The sequence below is a fragment of the Cryptomeria japonica genome, chromosome 8 (assembly GCF_030272615.1).
Source record: "Cryptomeria japonica chromosome 8, Sugi_1.0, whole genome shotgun sequence".
Classification (NCBI taxonomy): Eukaryota; Viridiplantae; Streptophyta; class Pinopsida; order Cupressales; family Cupressaceae; genus Cryptomeria; species Cryptomeria japonica.
In genome coordinates, this window is record NC_081412.1 from 258,440,789 (window position 1) to 258,459,420 (window position 18,632).

At 33.0% G+C, this 18,632-nt stretch overlaps 1 protein-coding gene across 1 annotated transcript; it reads left to right on the plus strand.

Moving 5' to 3' along the window:
* Nucleotides 1-3,504: 3,504 nt before the first annotated feature.
* LOC131059977 (uncharacterized) lies at nucleotides 3,505-5,803 on the plus strand. Its single transcript, XM_057993046.2, has one exon. It carries the CDS (start codon nucleotides 3,687-3,689, stop codon nucleotides 5,091-5,093), a length of 1,407 nt encoding a protein of 468 aa, XP_057849029.2. The 5' UTR covers nucleotides 3,505-3,686; the 3' UTR covers nucleotides 5,094-5,803.
* Nucleotides 5,804-18,632: the final 12,829 nt, after the last annotated feature.

Genomic DNA, 18,632 nt, shown 5'->3' on the forward strand with positions numbered 1-18,632 from the left:
ATTTTATATTTTTTCATAACGATTAAATTATTAAAAATAAAAAAAATATAATATTACAATGAAAATCTATGTTTCTAACAAGTAATTTATTCCCAATAAAAATATTTGACAGCAAACAAACCCACATTAATAGCTTCTATAAATAATTATAACTAGCAAAATTTAAAACTGTCATTATTATTATAGATTTAGACTTCCCCCAAAAAAGGACTATTGTATTATTATTTAATTATTTTAATAGCGACACTTCATAGCCCTTGACAGCGATATTACCACATGCAAGGTTTGATTGCCACTCTGTAAAAGTTTCAGTTTACAGTTATGATTCGAGGTTTCTTTAATATGGAGGATTTGTTTTAAATGGAAAAAAACAATCCAAAACCCTAATTTTATATTCATGCAAAACATTGTTAATCATACGGACTGCAATAATAGCCGTTGAAATCTGCAGCTTATAATGACTGTCTGGCACTAATCCTTTAACAACTTATATGAATAAATAGAGTAATAAAAGAGGTTGGTAGATACGTTAAGTGACAGACATTTAAAATTTTAACATAGAATACTTTTTGTAGTCTTGTATTGGTGAAGGGGAGGCAGATTGTCCTCTTTAAAATTTAAATCTGTTTTATGGTAGAATTTTTTTTGTACTGGTGTATCAGGAATGATAAAAAATTATTTTAAGAACATGTTCATGTATTCAGTTGGGTGATGAGTCACATTTTTGAATTTTAATTTTAATTATAGATAGAGAGGAGTCTATATCATATTTCTAAACAAATGACGACAAAATTATGTTAGGAGGGGAGTGCATATCGACTTGGACATTAAAATTGTCTGAGGGGAGCACATATCGACTTGGACATTAAAATTGTCTTCTTCTTCTTTTATCAACTTGCTTAAGAACCAAAGAGGGGTGCCCATTAGCTTACCTAAGAACCAAAGAGGGGGGCCCATCAGCTTACCTAAGAACCAGATACAAATAAACCATCTATTAAATGGCTGCTGGCTATTCCTTATCAAGAATGTACCATGTCCACTAAAAACATATGTATGTCCATTATATATGTATCCATCAATCAAAATGTCGTTCTTTTAATTAAATGTGAGTAGCTATTGATATTCTCAAAATTATGTTAGGAGGGGGTGCACATCACCTCACCTAAGAATCAAAGAGGGGTACACATCAACTTACCTAAGACCGATCTCTTTTTACAGACATAATGTATAATGCACACTAAAAATATATGTATGTCCACTATACATGTATCCATCAATCAAAATGTCCTTGAGTCACTATGTCCAGTAGCATTAAATTTCTGTCCACTAAATTGTCTTATAAATATACCACAAAATAAATCATGGAAAAATCCTAAAAGTTAGATGGTATGAGTTTTTTTGTAGTCTATGTGTCATATTGATAATTTTAGCTTTTGGATTCAACTAGACACGTTTGTCATTTGACATTGCACATTTTGGATTATTATCTTCTTTCTAATGATGAATCACATTTCACTAGGCTACTAAAAACATATGTATGTCCATTATCCACGTATCTATCAATCGAAATGTCATTCTTTTGATTACATGTGAGTTGCTATGTTGAGTAGTATTATCTTTGTGTCAATAGAGTTAGTTGATTGATATGCTTATAAAATACAAATCATCCTTCAAAACATCTACCATAAAATTATGGTATTTTAATTATTCTATAAATATGTAAGTTTAAAAAAAAATTGTCCATAAGGTTGTCTTATAAATATACCACAAAAGAAATCAAGGAAAAAAACTTAAAAGTTAGACCGTATGAGTTTTCTAGAGCTACTGAGATGTTTTAGGAATATTTTAAAGTTGTTGGTCCCATGAATTTTCTTGTGCACCTTAAAAGTTTAAGCTCTGAAATTGCTCTGAAATTTAAGGAAGCAGTGCTCCATAAAACAAGTTAAAAATAATTATTTTCATGAAACACAACTCCTATTTTCTAGGAAAAAAATCATGAAGGAGAGCTCCTATTTTCTAGGAAAAAATTCCTAATACTACAAAATTTACTCCATGGGACCCCTGTTGTTAAAAATAGAAGCTTAGCCCCTCCATCAGACCCCACCCTAAGATTGTGATCTGAACTGATGACACAACTAAATCTAAAAGCTATATTATAAGTCTAAAAAATCTTACTTGCTGCTGTTTCTGGATATGATTGTGTGTATTTTTTTGCATCAAAACGTTTCAGTTGACACTTGTCCCTAATCGGTACCCTCACTCTCTTTCCACCTCCCTCTCTCTTTTTAGGTTGGCTAGGTCTGCAACATTATCCATTTTACTTCTCCTTGTTGCTCTCTATCATCCTGATGATGGATCACAAAGTGTGATCCTAAAAGTTTTGATGCAAAAATATAAACACAATCATATCCAAAAACAACAGCAATTAAACATTATGAATTGTGGAAAATTGAAATCATGAACTAAAAAATCTTAATAAGAATTATGCTCCAAGACACAACAAAAACTCCAACACTACATTTGGGATCACTCTCATCTTTCTCATGATTAATCCCACTTTACTTTTGAAATTACTATCTTCATTCTAATAATGAATTATATTTGACATCTTGAATTACTATCCTCTGTCTCATAATAAATTACTAGATTACTGAATATGATCTGAAATGACAAACTAAAAATACACAGTTAAATCCAAAAACTACATTATCAATCTAAAAAATCTTAATACAATTTAATCTCCAAACACAACCGAAAAAAACAAAAAAACCTCAACACCACCCAATCCCGACCAAGGAACTTGAGTAATTTTTATAAAAATCCCGTTTTTCTGCCTCAAAATACAGGCGCAGGAAGCAGGGAAGAAGTTGCAAACATGTGAGTTGTGAATTAAAAACATGAGAACCAAGGCAGGCGCATGTGACATCCACTCCAGAATATGGAAAGGAAAACACAGAAAGCGTTGATGGAAACCCAAAATACTGGGTTAAAGGAATATATTCTCTTATCTGGAGAGAAGGCATAGATAGGTGATACTAGGTACTGGATAATGTATGGATGGAAGGCGATGGCATACTGTTTTTTTTTTTTACTCACGTGCCTTGCGAGCTCCCCGATGATGCGTCAACATCAGGACTGTCACATTGCTCGAAACTCATAACTTTTGGGTATTCGGAATAATTAAATTTTCTTGTGTTATAAAATTGCCTGGTCAATTTTTGGATTTAGGCAGCTGGGGGCCCGGGACCCGGCAGGGATAGGCCCTGTCGGGTAGTGTACGTGGCAGATGACGTGGCAAGGTTGGGATGCAGTGTACTGATGGTGCAGGGAGGCTTGCGGGCGTGGCAGGCTACTGTTGGACTGACAATGCTGTGAACTCTCCTGGGGACCCAACAAATGGGGTTGAATAGTTGGTTATTTGATCCGAGTGCCCTGATCAGTGGGCCCCTATTTCAAAGATTTCGTAGCTTCCACAGTCCAATATTAGTTGTTTAATGTTTTCTTTAATTAGATTGAAAGGTAGTTTTTTGAGGCATTTTTGTCCTACATGCATGTTCTAGCAGCCATGTGGGGTGGTTTTCGGTTTGAGCTTGAATGGTCTGAGGAGTGTTCTTGCTTGCATTTGGTTTTGCAGTTGGGCATGTGGGTGTAGATTACAATTGAGAGATAGCATTTGGGTTTGATCTATGGTGGGCTCTGTGATGGCATGTGTGGATTTTGTGGAGAGTGTGGGGGTTTCAGAGGGGTTCAAGGATTGTCCATCTTACTGCCCTCCTGCTCCTTCTTTTGGGTGGCTCAGTCCCAGGATCTCCTTCAGCAAAGATTTTGTGGAAACAGGGGAGATTGAAAGCACTGAAAGTAATTTCAGCAGTAGCAGTCATCAACAAGTAGAAGAAGACCCGCAAGAACCAGGTATGCAGGAAACAGACAATAGCAACAGTAATGATTTTGAGTTCTGTTTGAGTTTACCAGATGACCCACTTTCAATGCTGCCAGCAGATGAGTTATTCTATCAGGGGAAGCTCATGCCCCTTCAGTGCCCCTCAAGGTCTGGTCCTTTCACAGACCAACCCTTATCTTTTTCCTCTAATGATGGAGGGGGCACAGCCTCTGGTACCATCGCCTCCACCACCACCACCACAAGACCAACAACAATCCAAATGATCTGTAACAATGTGGATTCATTAAGTGTGTCTCCCAAAGCCCCCAGATGCTCCAGCAGGTGGAAGGAGCTTCTAGGGCTGAAGAAACTCCAGAACCACAAGCAGGATATTCTTTCCCTGCATGCATCCCAACATGCCCCTAAGTCCTCGCTTGCAACAAAGACCCACTTGACGCCCAAGTCCCTCAAGCATCTCTTCCGAGGGTCAGATTCAAAACTACATTCTTCTTCTTCTTCTTCGTCTTCTTCTTCTTCATCACTAGATCTATCCAGCCAGCCTTTGTTGGCTCATCAGCCTCCAAGAGACTCTGATGCCGATTCAGGCTCTGCCCGCATCTCGGTCTCATCAACTTCATGCGCTGCAGATCTGGAGGATTTGCCTAGGTATTCATTGGATTCAGAGAAAGGAAATCCAAATCCTATTAGGGCACCACTGAGAGTGAATGTTAGAAAGCCCAGATTCCCTGATGTTACTTCAGATGGAAGAGGTGCTAGGGTTGGGAGGAGCCCATATAGAAATATTGATACGAAGCTTCCTCTCAGAGGGTCCTCAGTTGATAGCCCTCGGATGAACTCATCTGGTAAAATCGTGTTCCAGAGTCTAGAAAGGAGCTGTAGCAGTCCTAGTAGCTTCAGTGCAAACATGAGAAGTAAGGATCCCCACTACAGGAATTGCAGGCAGAAGGAAAACTGGAGAGCAATGGAGAGATCATACTCTGCCAATGTCAGAGTTACTCCTGTTCTAAATGTACCTGTTTGTTCTCTCAGAGCGTCCAAGGTAGGAGGAGGAGGAGCATCAACAAAGGGTGCCATGTTTGGTTTCACCCAACTGTTTTCTCCCCAGAAGAGAGAAACCAATAAACCCAATAGGATTTCTTCTCAGACTTCTGTTGGTACATCAAGCAGTAATCTGCATAGGAGAGAAGGATGATGGATATTCTGTGGAAGTCTTTAAGCTGCTGTGCAAAGAAATGATTTCCACTAAAAGATGAGACTTAAAGCTCTCTTGCTGTTGATTCGTTGGTTCAATTGGTTGAACTCATTTTGAGGCTGAAGTTTGGATTCTGTGACCCTCTACTGGCCAGTAGTCTGGGCTCTGATCGCTTCTTTTCAGTTAAAAATAGTGGATCTCTTTTTTGGATAGTTGATTTCAACGTGCCAAGTTACTTCCATGAGGATGGATTTTATTTTATTGAATGTAGTCTCCGGGAAGCTTTTCTAGTCCTACAGGCTACCCCAAGAAAAGGGCAGTTAATTTCTTTGGTTTATTTGTCTATGCAAGGGATCACTTTTGTACAGTGTTTAGATTGGAGTGATATTTGTTCGTTTTCAAATAAGATCCTAGCTAGCTTTAGGAAGGGCTTTTCTGCTGATGATAGCCACCACAAACAATTCTTTGAAATACTCTTTGATTTTCGGTTTTGGCCAAGATTGTTCCTTATTGATTTATGCGGCCTGTGTTTGTAGGTGCAAATGCTTAAGAGGTAATCCTTCCTCTTGCTTGCTATGAGGCTGTTTTGTTTCTTCAGATCAATGAGGGACTTTCTGAACAACTTTTGCTTGTCCAGGAGTGTTAATGTAGATTGTATATGTGATTAGGGACGATACTCCAAATGATAAGCTTCTAGCAAATTTTGATTTTGGACTCATGTGACAATTATTGATGATTATTTGATTGTACAAGAGATGATGACAAAATACTCTCTCTCTAATCTTCATGTTTGATATTTCTGAGAAACTTTGATGTTTTATTGGGACTCTAAATCAATAAATAACCGAAGTGATATTTTCTAGATATTTTCAGAGACCACATAATCTATGGGACCGAATTTTAGGTTCTTATCAGTAAGAAAGATAATTACTGTATCTACTACCGTAGTTTCATGATCTAGGTTGCCCGCAATATCCATTTTATCAATAGGAGGTGTTGTGCTTTGTTGAAAATTGGGTTATATGTCTGGAATTTAAGATTGAAAGGGTCATACCTAATGAATTGTAACGAAGCAATTCTTTTGTCCCATTACATTCAAAATTGTATTCACATATGGAATTATTGAAAGGGTGTTTACAAATGCATGATGTGTTGAACATGCAATGCATGAAAATAAATTTTTATTTATATTAGAATGCCCAGAAAAGAAAAGAAAAAATTCATTTCAATTGTTAAGAATAAGGATCCAAAAATAGTTGTAGCTAATGCAAAAGATTTCTTCATTGCACCAATCTAGAGCAATCTTATGAGAAGTCCTAGAAATCTTCAATGTCACCAATTATTCTTGTATTTTGGGCAGAGGCAAGGTTCTATGGTTATTGAAATGATGGAATATGTTCAAAGGAGCCATTTACACCAAAGGATGAGTTTGAGAAAAAAACAGTAATTGCTTTCTCAACTTTGTATCCCATAGTTTCTCATTTCACTGGAATGTGCAGTTATTAGCTAGCTCTGCTTCCATGTTCAAGTGTATAATTGTATAAATGTCATACCACTGATATATGAGCAGTTGAATTTTTAAATCAAAATTTCCACGTTTCAGCTTGACACATGGTTAGAGTTTGTGCTAAATGGAAAGACTTCCGCATTAACAGTTTCATGTTAGAGTAAGTCTTTCTGCTTGTAAGGGAAGATGGTGGAGATGTCTCTGCTGTGACCTAGATACTCAGGAAAAGATATCTGAAAATTTGGCACGGAGTGAAGTGATAAAATGGGGTGAAGCGACAAAACCCTTGAAAGTTATAAATGATTTCTTAACAAACGTTGATATATAACATTGAAATGTTTGGCATCTTTGAGTATCATCAGCTTAACTCCCAGCATTTAGAAATATTTGAATAGCAGCCCATTAATTATCAAATTCAAAGAATCCTTGTTTGCATCAAGCAGTAGACAGTGTATTGCAGGAAGCCAGAAAATAAGTCAATCTTTAAAGAGCATTGCATTTATCTAAAAGCATCTTTATCATACCCATTTAAGTATTTTCCTAGAAAAACTTTTGAGTTACAGTAAAATATTTTAGAGATGGAACTAAGATGGTAACAAAACATTAAGTAAGCATATTCAAAGATTGTACATTTGTAACTGGGACAAAGTTTGGATGGGACATTTGAAAAAACTTGAAACTACTTGGCCAGCCAAGGAAATGGTCCTGCATTGTTAATTGTGTAAGGTTATTTCAATTTGTGCTCAATTTGTTAATATTGAGCAACATTTTTTTGGACGGGAAGCTTTGACCTTTAGGTAATCTGGTCATAATGTAACTCTGTCACCGCAGAGGCTAAAGTACTTTCCCAATTAAAGAATGTATTTACTATTGACTAGATACAGTAATGGAGATATTTTTGAATCCTGGTCTCAACTCTCTTTTTTGGAGATATTCTGCCTTTTATCTTTGAGGGAGAGGTTCTGACATATGCTGAACTTGAAAGAATGTCACTTTGCTTGGTTTCAATTCATCATTTTGCTGGTCATTGTTTCTCATAACAACATTTGTGGGACCTGAAGCAATCAAAGTATAATGATATCATACAAACAGCTAATGATGTGTAATGAGAAGACAAATATTTCTGTTCATCCTTTTTAAAGACCTTTTTTGTGTTTTTAGGTGGTTGTTTGAAATAAGCCTTGGAATGAAGACTAGTCATTTATCAGTTTACAGGTGCCAAATTCTAGCTTGCAAATTATCTTACCCATACAAGTCCTAATACACATGTAATTACCATTTAGATCAATATCACCAATTGTACAATGCAATATTATAAAGATGGATGTGGGCATAAATATGTTTGTCTCTGTACAGTAATCTGTATTTCCACTGTACTAATCAATGGAAGGCTAAAACAATGATAGTGACCTTGAGGTCATCCTCACTCTGCAACTTTGAATGTGTGCTTTTAAATGCCGCGTAATCTTTCAAAGGCCAATTTGTCATGTTAGGATTTAAAAACAGAACAAAATGTTATTTCGTTATTTGAAAAGTAGATTTACATTCATATTTGAAGGGCATTAAAGAGCAGTTTAACTGTTGCATAACAGAAAAAGCTTGGTAACTCAGAAGATTAATATGCAAACATTAATATTTACATTCACCCCTAATCTAAACAAGTTTTGGTTAAACCAAACATGTCCCTGAACTTCTAGGACTTCTCTCCTCTTTTCTAAGCGCTTTGGTGAGAATATCTGTTGGCTGGTTTGTAATTCAATACTACTTGTTTCAAACTTTGCTTTATAAGACTACTAAGTGGTTTGCAATTGAACATTCCAAACATACATAAAAGATCACCTATCTAATTTTATTTGATGAAGATATGCTTTGGGTTTTTGAATTACCTTTAATACCCAAATAGTAACAAAGGTGTCCCAACTCAATAATGTCGAATCCTTGCTTCAATTCTTCCTCACAATTGTAATATACTATTCATTATTATTAGTTAGAAATAGGTCATCCTCATTAACAACTAGATATACAAATGTGTCATCAATTTTTTTTGATGAAAAGAGCTATATCATCAAATTCAATGTGCTTGAAATTCAACTTCAAGATGTTAAGTGAGTTTTTTATTTTAGTTTTGTGGGGCTTGAATCGAACAATACAACAACTTTACAAAGTCTGCATGCTCAATGTTCTTGACTACTTACTATATCGTTGTTTGGTTGAGACAACTTGTTTATTTGAGACCATCAATAAAGAATGCAGTTCTTATGTCCATTTGATGAATTTCTCACCCATTTTGTGTTGATAGAGCCAATAAAGCATGAATGGTGGTCCAGTGGTGCAAATGTTTCATCATGATCTATGTTGTTTTTTAGCATATCCTTTTTTACTAGACTTACTTTATGTTTGTCAAGCGAGCCATCTACTTTGTACATTTGAAAGGCCCACTTGCAACCCATAAGTTTACAACCTTGTGGAGGATCAACCAATTCCAAGTTCCATGTTTTAAAAGAGCATAATACTCAATTTGCATAGCCTTCATCCATACTCCAATATTTTTGACATCCTTTAAAGTCATCATAGACTCTAAGTTAACATATCCATTCAATTGAATATATTGTCTTACCTTTTATGAACTCCCTATTCGTGTCTTGCAAGTTTTATCATGTTGCAAAATTTTTATAGTTTGTTGGACTTGGTTTACCCATTTTTAAAAAAAAAATTCACATTGAATTATTGACACCTCTATTTCTCAAATCTTATTTTCATCTAAAAAGGTTTGAAATTGTTTGCAAGCAAGGATTTTTTTTTCAACATCTCCAATTAGAGGTTTGTTGATGCAATTTGATCTAATGGGGAGAGATAAATAAAACACATATTTGCCATTTGAATAATCAACATGAATTAATTTGAAAGTAGATATAATTATTTAACCAATAGCCATAGTCATTGATATGGTCTATGTAAAAAGGAAATATAGAACAATGAGAAAAATGACATAGTTTTATGCAATAAATGGATTATAACATTTTCTATCATTATCAATGCATGAGAAATGTGCAATAAAAAAAATACATAGAACAATGCAATGATAACATTTAAATCAATATCAATAAATGAAAAATACATAGATTCATAGGAGAATTAGTATCATAGAGATTATCATACAATATTTAATATAAAATAAAATGCCAATTGATAATTATATCTTTGTAACTCACTACAATTGTGAGACTAAAGTAGATTTACAACTATTGACTATTTGTCAACTTTTGACAATGTACCCTCTTATCTCATAATTGACAACTTATTTTAGACCTGTCAAATGTCAATCATGAGGACTATAAATTACAAATTCACAATGTGAGAAATGGGTGAATTGAGTGCCCAACAAGTGAATGGAGAGTTTTTTCTTTCTTAAATACAAATCCCCAATCACATTGAGTTCACATTGAGTTTTTAGTTACTTAGTTCTACCCAAAAACAATTTTTTTTTTTTTTTACATAGGCAATTATACACATCAACCTTAGATGATTTATATCTTTGAGGCAAGTGTATAGGGTTTCTCTTAAGTGCTTATAATTGAATGGTGATAATAAATATTTTCTCAAAAATGCTTATTATTACATAATGATAATAAACATTTGTCTTGAATTGCTTATAATTTGACAATGAATATATACATATTTCTTAAATTCTAGTAAATTTCCTTGGCAATCACACAACACTTTTAACCTTAATTATAATTTCATTGGTGATTGTATTATCTTTGTCCTTAATTGTCTATAATTTCATTGGCAATCACACACTGTTTTCCCATGATATAAAATTGTGGACAACTTAAGCATATTTTTAAAAAACAAAAATTTAAATGATATATGATTAGACTAGATTAAAATTTACCTTTATAATATCTCAACAATAGGCACCAAATTGCAATAAATAGTACAATGAGCTAATGTTGTTCTAAGACACTAGAAGCTATTTGTGAATGATTTAAAATTATATATACACATATAATCAAAATTGGGTTCCATTCATTATTTCCAAGACTACCAAAGTAAAAATACAATTTGATGATAGATTGTTGCTAATTTTTTTCATGTATAATACCACATATCATTGAAAATAAGAGTGTTTTCAAAATTTCCATACTATCCTAGATCTAAATGTCATTTTTTTTATTAAGATTTTTACTGAACATTGTTAATACTTTTTGGGTGAAGTTTAGAATTGTATCACATTTTTTGTTAGCAAATTAATTTTGATCAACACCTTTTCAATTGAAAAGGCTTTAGCTAAATAAGTTTGAGTCAAAACCACACGACATCTATGTGGCGCAAATGGTTTTGAAAAAAAAATAAAAAATGCTAGAAATGATTTTGGTCAAAATTTTTTGACTAAAATTATTAAAAAAAAAATAAAAAATAGTGAGGGTGTCATTTTGTTTTGGTTAAAATCAAATTTCTTAAAAGTACATCGCCCTCAAGTCAACCTTACATCAATCGATCAACCCACCAACTTCAACACTCTTCCTCTTGGCTCCCATATTAAGATAGATCTTCAACCTACTTGAAATATTTAAATTTTTTTTATTTTTAATTAAAAATTAAATAGTTATAAAAAAAATAAACACTAATTTTTTTTATATTTGCATGTATATATATGAAATAAACCCTAAATTGGAAACTTAAATTCTCATTTGAAATAAAACCACCCATTTTAGGAAAACACCCTAACTTTATTTCATCAATATAAACCTTAAATTTGAAATGAAAACCTTGATTTTAATTCAGCAATATAATTGAATTGAAAAACCCTAACTTACCTAAATCTGATATATAGTTGTTAAAATTATCCATTGATATATGAAATTTGATATAATATATCAAAATTGATATCAATTATATTGGTATCAGTTTTTTATTATTCACATTTTAAATGAATTTATATATCAAATTAAAATCTACATTAATATCTTAAACATTAGTTTATCAATTTGTGATTTTGAATTGATATCAAAATTAAAATTGATATTGACTTTGATAACATCAAAATTCAAATTGATATCAATTAATTTGAATTTTGAAATCGCTATAAAATGATTTTTTTAATCAAATTCAATTCAAATTATAATATCATAATTTAACCAATTGATATCAAAATTGATATAATCATAATCTTGACTTGATATATCAAAATTGGTATCTTGAAAATGATAAAGAAAAATTAATTGATATGTCATTGAAATTTATATCTTGAATTGATTTAGATCAATATTGATATTGATATCTTGAATTGGTATCAAAATTGATAATTGACATCTTGAAATTGATATATCAAAATTAGAATAAAGATATATAAAAATTGATATGAAAATTGAAATTAATATATTAGAATTCAATATATCTCAAAAATTATAATTAACATTTTGACGTTTAGTTTATCATTTTTTGCATATGAATTCATAATTTTAAATTTAGTTGAAATTTGAAATTGATATCAAAATTTTAAAAAATGATATTAAAATTGAATTTTTTTGATATCAATTGATATTGATTTGAATTTCAGCATCAATATAAAAAATTATAATACCCTTGATTAAATTGTTGACACTAATATTGTTGACACTATTATTGTTTAGCAAGTTGCTATTGGTATTGTTGGTATGCATTGAGACCACCAATAGGGTTGACTCGAGGGTACTGAGGTGGAACTTGGAGGTAAATATACCCCTATCCAATATATTGATTTTGTGTATATTGTTGTTGAGAAGCTCCTCATTGGCTTGTGACCATAACATGACTACCTACATGGAGTAAGGATGTATTTGGAACAATGTTTGTTGTGTTTCATGCTATGGTGGCTAAGGGAGTAGATGAAGACATACTTCCTTGCATAATTGATGATACATTCTAACTCATTTGTTAGTTATGGGAAACATTGCTAGTAGATTGTAATGACACAGAGCTAGCTATGGGAGTTGATGTATGTGTGCTAATCATTGCAGATGTTAAAGAATGTGACACATTTGATGTGGAAGGAATGCATACGGAGGATGCCACATGATGGGATATAGGAACATTTAATGGCATTGATCCTCAGGGTCCACTTGATGCACCATTTAAATTTGAATTCAATGGGAGAAACATTGAAGGGTAAGTTGTGAGGTTCAAAATTTCTTGCGCCATGGCTTCTCTTTGTTTAAGAAGTAGTCTGGTCATCTGGGCTTTCATCTGCTCAATCTCAGCTTGAAGCTCTTGCTTAGTTGGTTCTCTTTGGGGACCCCCAGATGCAGAACATATGTTTACATTAGAAAATGGGCTGGATAAGGGGCTTGAGCATAGGTTGGCTCATTGGTGTAGGGTGTGAAACAACAATTACAAATATAAAGGATCTTTGTGTAGTAAGTAGACTTTTTGCATAGTGTTGCTCACATTCTTGTTGAACTCTGACTCTTTCAACTTCCTCCATTATATTGTCTTAAGTAACCTTTGCCTGGACAAGATCTTAATGAAATAGGCTCCTAGACTCTGAGGGGTTTTGTTTGCAATTGGAAAAGTATAATCATAATGAAGACTCTCTCTAGGGGAAGAGTTCTCACCACTACTCTAATCTACTCCATAAATAGGTGTGTGAGAATCAATGAAGTAATTTTATACTATTCCCTTTCCCTTTTGATAACTAGGCAAATGTAACCTATCCTCAGAACAATTTAGAGAAACTTCAATGCTATTTTTTACCAAATTCGATGAAGGAGAGGATTTAGGAATACCTTTATTTTTTATAGTCCACCTTTTGTTCACCACTTATTGGAGTGACCACTTATCTGCAACTCTTCTCTGATTAGCTCATTTGCTTTGATTTGGCGCGATTTAAAAAAAAATCAAATTCAAATTTTTTAGACTCCTCCAAGTAGCTGTGTGTTGGATCTTTTCACCGCTCATGCGTGCTTTCCAAGATCTTTGCCTCACCACTTAGAAGGTCAATCTTTCAAAGTTTTAACCCAAACATAAGAACCAATAAATTCTTAAAAATACTAACAAATTGCATAAAGCTCTCACAAATTACTCAACAGATGACTGGATATTTGACCCTTTAACACCCTGGATAGACTATTGGTTTTGCAATTTGACAAAAATACCAACGTTTCCCAGTAGAGTTGCCAATCTGTTGGTGTTTCCAATTGAATACCTGAATTCACCTAAGAATGAGCAAAATTCTATCAACATGAAATATCAAGCCAAAGATGACTCAGACAAAATACTGATAGCAAGAGCAGTATTTAGCCTAGATCAGTGCCTTATCCCATTGGGAAATTAGATTCACAAAGTGCATATTGATGTATGACAAAATGTTACCCTAGTATATAGATCTAAGATATTATTGCCTTACAATAAATCTCATTTGTAACCAAACCTAAGACTTCTTATTGAAATCCCTACACAAGTCCTATCAATTTGTAATTCTATTCAATCATTTTAATTAATCCATTAGATTAAAGAATGAAATAGAAATTACACACCACAACAATGAGCTAAATGAAAAGAAACCCTTGATTTATTTCATTCAAAATATGGCAGAATTGTACATTGGAGAGAAATAGATTTGAATTTTGTCCTTTTAAATTCAATTCCTAGCTTTGCCAAAAACAATATACATTCCAAGGATTCAACAACTTCACAAAATTTGACATTGAACTTTCTATCTATTTGCTCTGTATCAGACAACAAATTGTACTCAATTTCACCTATGACTTTCTACTAGGACTCATCTGGAACCAAAATTCTAGAAACCAGAAAAGACCATTAAACACGACCTTGAATTCGGTTTAATAAAACAAGGGAGTGAACAAGATTCAGGCTTGAGAAAACACACGTCACAAGATAATTGGACCGCTTGTGATTCTTGTTAAAAAAATATTCCTTAGTGGCAAAAATATTCTAACTATCTCTTGAAACATTCTTTATGCTTGGCCTTCTTAGAAACTGTCGAAGATGATGCTGGTGCTGGCTTATGACGCTCTGGATGTTGGCATTTGCATGAAGATTGCATTAATGAAATGTTATGTTGTCATTGATGTCAGTTATAACCGGTAATGATGTTGTAATAATGTTGTTTTGCTACCGATAAGTGAATTTGTGAAGGAAACCGATATTACTAGAGAAGGAGTGAGATCAACCGGTAAACCCTACCCGTTGATATGCTAAACCCTAACCGATGATGTCATAACCCTCTTTTTGACCTTGATATGGCTTGTTAATAATAATAATAATAATAATAATAATATTATTATTATAATATTAATTTTATGAGTAATGTTAGAAAGAAAAAATAAATTGAAATGAGGTTGAAGTTTTTAAATAAAAAGGAATTTAAGTGGTGACACACACATGAGGTCATAATTTATTTGAAAATTGCTTATTTTCTCAATATCCTAATTGAGCACATGGTGTAGGAGAAATAAGAAGATTCTAGAAAAGAAATTTAAAATTTAAAATATTAAAGAATAAATATTATATTTAGCAAATATATGACATGGGAGTTACAAAATTATTCTATGACAAGAATAACTCTATTCATGGCATTTTTATGACAAAGGAGTTACAAAATGCATTTTTGGGGGAGAATTCAAATTTGAATTTCAAATGCATGGTCAAGTGTAACCCCCACTATGACAACAATAATTTTGCATGAAATTAATTTTGAAAATTCTTATTTTCTCAATATGTTAATTTAGCACATGTCGTAGGAGGAAATAGAAGCTTCTAGAGGTAAAATTCAAATTGCATATTCTTGCATGTAACTCCTCCACCAAGTGATTAATCAATTTTGCATGAAACAAATTTTAGAAAAAGAACCTCTATTTTCAATTAATTATCTTGATAGTGGAATTAGTGCATCTTTTCTATATAATGTATGCAAATCTTTCAAAAAAGGAGTTCATAGTTTGGGGATGAAAATAAATTTTCTAGAGTTCTTGTTCTTGTTGGTAGAAGTAGAATTTGGTAGTCACTTGTATAGTAGGTTTCTTTTAAGTTTGGTTGAAGAATTTTTCACGAAGTTACAATGAAGGATCTAAGAAGGATAGCTGGAAGATTGGAGAGGATTCAACATCAAACTTCAACAATCCAAGTTCCCCTCTATTTCATTCTCTCATTTACATGTGAAAAATTTGTATTTTTTTTTATATATAGATTTTATCTCTCTGGAATCTTCATGTATATATAAAAAAAATGCTCATCTTAAATTGTTTAGAAAGATTAATCAAAAGAAAATCTATTTTCATTATAAATATATTAAAAAAATAAAAAAAAGTAATACACTGATAAAAGTTCCTTTTCGAAAAAAATGCATATGAATATTTCTTTCTATAAATTTAATCTGTTTTAGAGAAAAAGAAATAAAAATCAAATCTTTGCTTTTGCTTTCTTGAATTTTAAAATCTAAAAAAGGATCTTTGTAAAAAAAAAGAAAATCTTATTTTCCATATGTAATTATCTCCATGTGAATAAACTTATCTTTCTGTGAATATATGTTGATCATCTGTGTATAAATCTTTATTTATTTATTTTATTTTATTTTATTTACTTTCATGTGTATAAACTTATTTATGTGAGCATATGATTTCTTGTGTATAAATCTTACTTCTCTTATTTATTATTTGTGAATAAATATTCTCTCTGTGAATATAAATTTATTCATCCGTGTATAGATCTTGTTTTACTCTTTTTGTGAGCATAAAGCATAAAATTGTTCCTCTATGTAAACATCCGTGAATATAATCTTTCCTTCCCTGTAAATAAATTTTACTCTCTCTCTATGAATTAATTTAATTATTTTTCTGTGAACATATACTTGTTCATCTATTCAAGAAAATTTGTATCTCCCTGGGAACATGCATTTTTCTTTCTTCCTCAATAATATCACTTCTCTGAGAATATGAATTAATTTAATTGTTTTTTTGTGAACATATACTTGATCATTTATTCAAGAAAATTTTAATCTCCCTCAGAAAATTTGTTCTTCTTTCTCCCTGAATAATATCACTTCTCTGAGAAATTTGAAAAAAAAAAATAAAAAAAATTATTACCCATCTTAGAATGCATCAGAGATAAATTTATTTATTTATTTATTTACTTATTTATTTTCTTTCACTTATTGTTCTATGTGAATTAATTATATCTTTTAGTGAATATATTATTTAATTCCCAAGTCTATCTCTGTTTATTTTTTTATTTTAATAAACTCAGATCAAATCAATATATATAGATAAATACATTAAAAAAATAACATAAATACTTATATAAATCTTTTAAGAATTAATGTTAATTAAGTTTCGGGCATGTAAAGTTTTTGATTAAGAAAAAATAGGTTTTAAGGGACCCGAAACCCACTTACAATACGAAAGATGAGCATGAAAGAAACAAGACAAAATAGCTGCAAAAGACCAGCACAAAAACCAACAGCTAGGACCAAAAGACAACAAGGAGCCAACAAGAAATTGGCATCCAAAACTCAACATTACATATCAATTGATCACTTTTATAGACTCCTCAGCGTTCTGAACCAAAAGCATCATCGCCTTAGCCGCTTCCCTCAGATTATTGCTCTCCTGTTTCAGCTGGATGTCTTTCGTTTTGGTCTCCATCTCAGTGGTGTCCTGCCTAGTCCTTCGCCTGGAAATTTGTTGGGTGGAGCTGGAGGTCGGTACACCTTCAATGATTACCAAGTTCTTATCTTGATTTTTCCTCTCTAAGTGATCCACCAAGGCATTCATATTATGTGACGAAACTCTTAGGACCTCAAGACTGTGGTTCATGAAGCTTTTCAGAGCCTTCTCAATTCGAGCAACTCGGGTATTGATATTGTCTTTATCCTCCTCAGCCTGTTCTTTCACAATTCTGATAACATCGTCCAGATGTTTCAAATCCCCTTTAATCAGGCCTTTTTCTAGCCAGTCCTCCATCTCGATTTCCTCCTTGGCTTCACTGGTTTCCGTCTCCTCATTCTTTTTCCCCGAATTTGTTTCCTTAATCAAATTGTTTATCTAATTTCCCAGGTCCCTCTGTTTGCTCTGAATGCTAGTAATGTTGTCAATAACTCATTTCTAGAAGTTGAAGGATTCTAGAGTACAGTTACGGGCAGTATTCAAAATAGTATTCACTGAATCCCCACTCTGCTCAGTGCCCACAGAATTAGGGTTGTCTTCCTCCTTAGAATTCAGGGCGACATTCCTGCTATCCGAGCCCATAGGGTTAGAATAAGGGTTTTCAGAGTTAACCCCTTCTTTCTCTTCACCAACGTTCTCATCCTTCTCACTCTCCATTTTTGTCTCAATATCCTTCCCCTTTTCCTCCTCCAAATCACAATGCACCTCTATTTCCACATTATTTGTATTAGCTCTCCGTTTTTTTATGGGTAGGGGCATTAGGCTGATCCTCATCCGACTTATAATCTTTACAGCTCTCAGAAATATGTGCATTAGTAACCAGGTGATCATCTTTGCTAGCCCTAGCTTTTTCCTTCAGGTATTCATAAATGAGCAAGATGAGCCCCTGATGGGCTTTGGGGTAAGAATTAGGCTTTTTAGCGTGATCAGTCAAACTCTCATTCAGAGATATGCTAAGTAAAAAGGCAGGGAGATTTTAACCCCATGACGAAAGTGATTAAGAATTGCAAAATGATAGTTATAGATTTTAGTGAATCTACCATCAACAGTGAGAAACTCCATCAAAACCCTTAAAACTTTCTGCCAAAAGGACTTTACCTGTTGGGGAAGGTAGTAGGAGATGTTGTCTTTCTTGACAAGCTTGGCCTTCTCATCCTCCGATTTCGGGAAGTTTTTGAATGCTTCAGCAGTATACTTCCAGTCTCTGTAGAATTTAGTGCCTTCCTTCTGAAGACCCATGACCTCCACAACCAGATACTCATCAATTTGCCATGTCTCCTCGAACAATGTGACTCTGTTGTTGTTCCAGCCTCTAGCAAAGCCATGTGACACCGATTTTTTGCTTCCATGTAGCTTTTCCATATAGTC